The 7,607-nt window shown below is 43.6% G+C and overlaps 1 protein-coding gene across 1 annotated transcript; it reads right to left on the reverse strand.

The window, feature by feature from the left end:
* Positions 1-304: 304 nt before the first annotated feature.
* Positions 305-4,382, reverse strand: LOC119342087 (bifunctional TH2 protein, mitochondrial-like). Its single transcript, XM_037613929.1, has 6 exons — positions 3,932-4,382; positions 3,752-3,860; positions 2,756-3,043; positions 2,242-2,653; positions 1,852-2,121; positions 305-1,110 (listed from the first exon to the last, which is right to left on the reverse strand). Exons 1-6 carry the CDS (start codon positions 4,273-4,275, stop codon positions 686-688), a joined length of 1,848 nt encoding a protein of 615 aa, XP_037469826.1. The 5' UTR covers positions 4,276-4,382; the 3' UTR covers positions 305-685.
* Between the last annotated feature and the right edge of the window lie 3,225 nt (positions 4,383-7,607).

Below are 7,607 nucleotides of genomic sequence, written 5' to 3' on the forward strand. Positions count from 1 at the left end.
CCCATGTCTTGCATATCACACTCCTGGCTAAGCCTCTGCAACGACATAGCCTGCATATTGCACTCGACGTCGATGTTCGTCTGCAAAGATGTTAGAATCAGAGAAGTCTGGAACCCGTTGAGTGCGCTGAGCCAAGACGTCAGTCAGTTTGGAAAACCCGACTGATGCCAAAACATCAATTATAATTACTTTGGAAAAACCGACCGATGCCAAAACATCAATTATATTTACTTTGAAACAGAGGGAGTATTTTGTTTATCATCCTATGCGTGACTTTACATCTTCAATGTTCTGCCTCCAATCATCTCAGCTATGATCAGTCCCATTATAAGGATATATAGTCAAACAAACAAACATATAGCAATCTCAAATTTCATTGCCAAAAACAGCTCTACGCTTGCACCTGGGGAACACCTGGAGACAGTATACCACTCTGTTCTGTAGCCATGCCAGGAACCACGATTATAAGAAATGATCCCAAATGGAAAGACAACTCAAGTGTAATCAATGACACATTGATCATACAAACAAAACCATTTCAGAACACAGGGTACTCATATAGGAGGTGAATAGCAATGTGGCTTTCATAAAATGGCCACAACGGGGATTTCACGTCTGATTTGCATGAGCTGGTACCAGTCTTGATAGCAAAGGAAAAGAGAGTGATAAGGACAGCCAGCAACAATCAGCTGGAATCATTTCCCAGAATGAAGGCCTGTACCTCTGACCAGCTAGAAACCGTATGAAGAACTCCAGATCGCGCCTTGAAGATGGATGCTTCTTGCTTCCAGAGCCGCCTTTGCTTCTCTACCAAACCAGGAAGCAATGGAACAAAAGAAACACCAAACTGTTTGCCCACTCTCTGCAAGGTTGTGCTTGATCCAACAACAATACCAACATCTGCTTCCAACAAGCAAAGCAAATCTCCAACTGAGTCCCCGATATAAACAGACAACGATGATGTTATACTATCCAGGTCACTTTTGATGATTTTGAACTTCTCAACTTTGTCTAGTGGAGACTCTATCTTTCTGTTGATGTGACCAGTTGAAACAGATCCCTCAAAGGTAAACTCGTTGGAATGTATGTTTACTCCGTCAAGACAACCAACTGCATGAGGGCATGAGCACATAAAAATTACACGAGTTTTGGCTTTTGACCTTAACATAAAAATACGAGTTTTTGGTATAAAAACACTGCAGCAGACATGTCCAGGGAACACCAACCATTGCCCCCAGAATTAAAGATAACTAGCAAACATATAAAATTGCTAATTTCTGTAGTACTGTTAGTTTTGATCAAGTTGCCAGATGAAGATCACTGTTTGTTCAAAAGAAATAACCCCAAGTTCTGTCAAATATTGGTTGACCCTTACTTGGCAGTCCCTCACAGATCAACATAATAAGTAAAAAAAACCAACAACAAAACACTGGTACTTTGCTAATTTCTGTAGTACCGTTGGTTTTGATCAAGTTGCCAGATGAAGGTCATTGTTTGTTCGAAAGAAATAAACCCCAAGTTCTGTCAAATATTGGTTGACCCTTACTTGGCAGTCACTCACAGATCAACATAATAAGTAAAAAGACCAGAACAAAACACTGGTACTAACTAAATGATACAGTAATCATGGTAAACAGCACTCACAAAGCCATTGCTACTGTTCAAAAAAGATAAGTCCTCTTTTTGCAAGGAACAGTTCAAATGATAGTCAGTCACAAGGTCATACTGATAACAAAATAATTAATGTACACCAAGGACAGAACTCAACTGTAAAGCTACAAGTTGTAAACATGTAGTGACCATCATCAGAAAGAAATGGAAGAACAAATAGCCAAGGGTTTTCAGCATTACCTGATGAAAAGGCTGACCTAATAAGCTCTGCACACCAGCAGTAGGAAAGAATATGGATATCTAAATTGACCTTCTCCCTTGTCTCTCCAATCTTCTTAAAGAAATTTCGACAACCATCTTGCAGAATAAGCCGCTCCCCAGCTTTTCTGATATCATCTAAGTTCATTCCCCTCAAGACACCGGAATCAATAACCCTAGAATTTGCCTGTCTCTCAAATTCTGATAGCACTTCAAGACCTTTGTATAGTTGATCGTAATCTACTGACTTTGCTGGAATCAAACAAAAAGCACTCGAATCATCAGCTGGTTATTGCAAGCATGGTTATGCATTATTGGTAAATTGCAAATTTTCATCAGAAATTAATCAAACAGAGAGAGCATTATGCAGACCTTCTTCTGGAGGAAGTAACTTTTGTATGCATTGCTCATGCTCTTCCATGTACTGATTAGATAGCATATTCCACGAATTTCTCAGGTCTGCTGATTTTGTACGGTCAAGGACATTATCAGACCCACTCTGACTAGCCTTTTGGTGTGACAAAATCGCAATCTCCGCCAAAATGGCAGACGAATCAACAACAGTGCATGTCAAATCGAAATCAGAAAAGATCACGAGCTTGTCTTTGGGATCATGATATCTTGAAAGTGGAGCTACAACAGGTTCTTCTAGGAGCTGAGCAGAGAAAAACTCAACCTCCAGTCTCATAGCTTGTTGGTAGAGCTTCCCAATAATCTCGAGCTCCTCACCAGTTAAAGAGACACTTAGTTTATCAAGCAACTCTTCTATTTGGAGTGCATTACTCTGCAGCGGAGGGAGAAACACGCATGCACTAGTTCTATTAAAGCAGGCCAGTATTACATGCAGAAGTAGGATCAATACATAAATGAATGACATGTCCTATACCTCAAAGTCAGTGGCTGCATACGTATCGATCCATTTCTTGTATGGGTGATTTTCATCTTGTTTCAGGAAAACGCCGAGTTCTTTGCCAAGATATGCATAAAGCCTCATGCACGGAGTCATCGCCCCAACAGTGTACGCAGCAATTTTTGTCTTCTCGAATGGTGTGGCCATTTTATCAGAACCTTTCCCACCATCAACTTTTCCAGCTGCAGTTGCAAGTAAGAAATCAGTGTACTTGGTTGTTGCTGGGCTTGGAGGGATCTCTTTGGTAGGATCAACTCCCCACTCCTGCAAATTGGATAGCCAAGACAACTAGCTGAGTAATGAAAACTCTTGGTATTAAAAAGAAGATCCTTGTGGGGAAGAAAATTTAATTAATACAGTAGCAATCAGTATACGAGAGTATAATCCAGTCCAAAGGACTATTATATACATACATATAACTGCAGCACACGGCGTGCAGTGAAACTGTGATTTATCTCTCTGGCAGGACCTAAAAATGAAACCAGATGGCACCTGTCGAGCATTTTGTTTGTAGATGTAAGATTTCGAACTTCATACCCCAGTGAAATATGTATATGATTTACAGTTGATATAGTTGAAATCATCAGGTATGACTTAAATAATCATGACCGATAAAACAACAGCAAACTTGAATATAAGAATCAATAGCTGGGTTGTTAAATGCACGCACAGGTTTGTTACATTGTACTCCTATCTTAAATATATGAAAAGAGGCTCTATAAGATAATAGCAATTGTACGTGGAATCCGACTATATAAGGTATTTCATATCATACTATCCTGAACAAATTGGTTTCTATCAACGTTAGTAGCATGCTGGACATCCGTTTTTATCATTATATGCAAGGGGGTCAGATCGGGTCGTGGGTGCAGGCAGAGCCTCCGAGAGGTGCAAGTAAATCCGAATCAATGGCGAGGAAATCAGTTGTGTGTGGGGTGAAGAATGGGGTTGGCAGTTGGGTAGGATCAGGACCTGGAGCACGGAAGAGTGGAGGTTGAGCTCGCGGACGATGGCTTTCCGAAGGGCGGTGATGGTGGCCTTGTCATCTTCGTCGTCGGCGCACTCCTCGGCCATCTCGTAGCTGATGGTACGGAATGGATCAGATCCAGGGTAATCAGAATGTAAAGGCGAGATTGAAGGGGAAAGGCTTACGCGCGTGCGAAGGCGTGGAGGAAGTGGGCGTCCTGCGCGAGGTAGTGGCGGAAGGAGTCGAGGCGGAGTGACCCCGCGGCGAGGGAGAGGAGGAAGGGCGTGTACGTGGCGAAGGCGGCCTCCCGCGAGGAGGCGGCGATCCAGAAGCGGCGGGCGGCAGAGCCCTCGGCGACGGCCGCCGCGGAGGAGGAGGTCGTCGACATCTGCTCGTGGTGGCTGGTGGGGCTGGTGCGCGTGACTCCTGGCCAACAAGAGGATAATGAGAAGAAGGATTTGGTTGTTGGATTTGGACTTGGCAGTAGCGCTGGCAGCGGGAGGCGGAGGCGGAGGCGGAGAAGGCGCATCCGCCTCGTCCTCGCCGCCGATTGAATTGGAGGAGGCAAGTGGAGTAACCGGCCGCCGGCAATGCGTGCGGTCTCCCTTCCCTTCCCTTGGTTGCTGTCCAACACCGTACGCACCGTAATTGTTGGAAAGATAAAAATATCCAACTCGATTTTGCTGCTGCAAGGAAACTTCCTAGACTTCATTTTTTTCTTTTTCTTCACTCTTGTGAGGAGCAGGTTCTCCTGGGCCAACTCCAACGTACAAACACAAACTCACACAATTATTTTTCATCCGTTTGGATCAGCCAGCCGGACGCCAGCGTTTTTTTAGACACGCCCAATACAGCAGACCTATTCAACATTTATGATTTAAAAAATCAACATTTTGAAACATAAAATACTTCACACCAAAAGTACACAAACTTAACTTAAACATAGTCCCAGCATCTCAACATTTTAAATTAAACTTTAAAACGATAAAAAAGGCCATGGATCTACTCCTCACCTCGTACCGCACTGAGGTAGACGAAGGGCAGTGGCTGCCACGAGAACGGCCATGGGGCAAGTGGCGACGACGCGTGCAGTGTTGCTGCAGCGAGCGGCACCTACTCCGGCTCAGGCTGTTGCTACACCACCGGTTGTCTCTCTGGTGACCACGTCTCCGCGCCCATCCACACGGTTAGCGCGGACACAATCTCTGGCGTGCAAGGCATTGTCGTCGTTGTCCACGTCCAGGTTTGCCCCTCCAACATCGGGTTCCAGCGCATGGCCGGCTCCTCCTCCTCTTCTTCATCTTCCTCCTCCACCACCACCTCATCCTCCGGCTTGGGGACAGCAACATCGCATGCGTCTTATAAGGCCTGCACCTCCCGCAGGCACTACTATGAAAAGGTTTTTCGGTGGGATCACATTAGTGGCGGGCGATGTCAAGAACTCGTCATAGATATTTCGAAAAAAGTCCAGTGGAGGGTGGAATAAAACGCCAGCCACTGCTAAAGTATCATCGGTAGCATACATTATTCCTCACTTGCCACACATAAAGTTGCACGTGATACATCGTGGGACAAAAAAAACTGGTGAGTATTTGATGACCCACAAGTATAGGGGATCAACCATAGTCCTTTCGATAAGTAAGAGTGTCGAACCCAACGAGGAGCAGAAGGAAATGACAAGCGTTTTTCAACAAGGTATTCTCTGTAAGCACTGAAATTATCCGTAACTGATAGTTTGATAGCAAGGCAATTTGTAACGAGCAATAAGCAGCAATTGTGACAAAGGTGCAACAAGGTGGTCCAATCTTTTTTATAGCAAAGGACAAGTCGGAACAATTTCTAATAATAAGCAAAGCGTTCTCGAGGACACATGAGGATTATCGTCAAGTTACTTTCATCATGTTTGTTTGCTTCATATTTGCTACTTTGATAATTTAATATGTGGGTCGACTGGTGCTTGGGTGTTGTTTTTACTTGAATAAGCCTCCCACTTATGATTATCGCCTCTCGCAAGCATCCGCAACGACGAAATTTTTTTAAGATAAATCTAACCATAGCATGAAACATATGGATTCAAATTAGCCTCTTACGGAATAGCGCATAAAGTAGGGTTTAAGCTACAGTCACTCTAGCAACCCATCATCTAATTACTACTTCATAATGTCTTTCCTTAGGCCTAAGTATGATGAAGTCTCATGTAGTCGACGTTCACATGACACCACTAAAAGAAGCAACAACATACATATCATCAAAATATCAAACGAATACCAAATTCACATGATTACTTATAACAAGACTTTTACCATGTCCTCAAGAGCAAAAGTAACTACTCATAAATCATGTTCATGTTCAAGATCAGAGGGGTATTGAATATCATCAAGGATCTGAACATATAATCTTCCACAAAATAAACCATCTAGCATCAACTACGAGATGTAATCAACACTACTAGCAACCCACAGGTACCAAACTGAGGTTTTGGGACAAAGATTGGATACAAGAGATGAACCAGGGTTTGAGATGAGATGGTGTTGGTGAGGATGTTGATGAAGATTGGTCCTCCCATGATGAGAGGGTTGTTGGTGATGTCGATGGCTTCGATTTTCCCCTCCTGGAGGGACGTGTCCCCGGTGGATCACTCCACCAGAGAGCTAAAGTGCTACTGCCCAGGTTCCGTCTTGAGACGGCGGTGCTTTGCCTAAAAAATGATGAGGACATCAATACCAGTGTTACACCCACATCCCCTACTGCTACATATACTGGAGCAATTACTAGAGCTCGCGCACGCCAATTAAATTATCAGGTACTTCCGTTTCTTGGTAATGATTCTAATGTTAATGAGAATATGATGCTGCCTAAATTGGATACATTTGTTTTGCTTACAAATGAAGGGCCTAGCTTGGAGAAGGATGAACATTGGAGCAAGAACAAGCATGGAGATGATGCCATGCGCAAGGGGAACAAGAACGGAGTTACAAGTGATGATTTCAGGACTTTGAAGCCATCATAATGGGTGCATGAAGCCTTGGACGAAATATACAAGATGCCACTTCATAAATTTCGTCCTGAGGCTATTCTAGGTGTTGCGTCACCTTATTATTGGGCCAGGCACTTGTAATTTTGAAATACATAAGTATAGGCTATTTTTAGAGTCCGTATGTGTGGGGAAACAAGAGATAGGGTTGATTTCGGAACCCTCCACCAAGGGCCACGAAATCCCCCCCCCCCTCTTCCTCCATATATATAGCCCTTAGGGCACCGTTTAGACTTTGGGTTTTGTTTAGATTAAAGTTCGCCATAGCTACAACTTCGCGTACTTCGTTTGTGTTCAACGACCAGACAAAGGCGTCACAGAACCCCACCTTTGATCAATAAAGCTTTCATCTTATATTCGCAATATCCAGATTGCAATCTCAGTTTCTTGCTTGTTCTTCGTTTGCTTGCAGGAAACAGACCCTCGTGATCAGGTTGATCGTGCTCCGGCGTGGTCAATAACCTCTCGGAGTTGGTTTAGCGATTGCTAAGGCGCGACGTCCTCGCACGTTCGTAGTCGGATCGTCAAAGTCGACTTCCACCAAAGCGATATCCGTCATCTCATCGAAAGATGGGACACCTTGTTGGAAATATGCCCTAGAGGCAATAATAAAAGCATTATTATTATATTTCCTTGTTCATGATAATTGTCTTTTATTCATGCTATAACTGTATTATCCGGAAATCGTAATACACGTGTGAATACATAGACCACAATATGTCCCTAGTGAGCCTCTAGTTGACTAGCTCGTTGTGATCAACAGATAGTCATGGTTTCCTGGCTATGGACATTGGATGTCGTTGATAACGGGATCACATCATTAGGAG

Source organism: Triticum dicoccoides, chromosome 7B, assembly GCF_002162155.2.
Source record: "Triticum dicoccoides isolate Atlit2015 ecotype Zavitan chromosome 7B, WEW_v2.0, whole genome shotgun sequence".
Lineage (NCBI taxonomy): Eukaryota > Viridiplantae > Streptophyta > Magnoliopsida > Poales > Poaceae > Triticum > Triticum dicoccoides.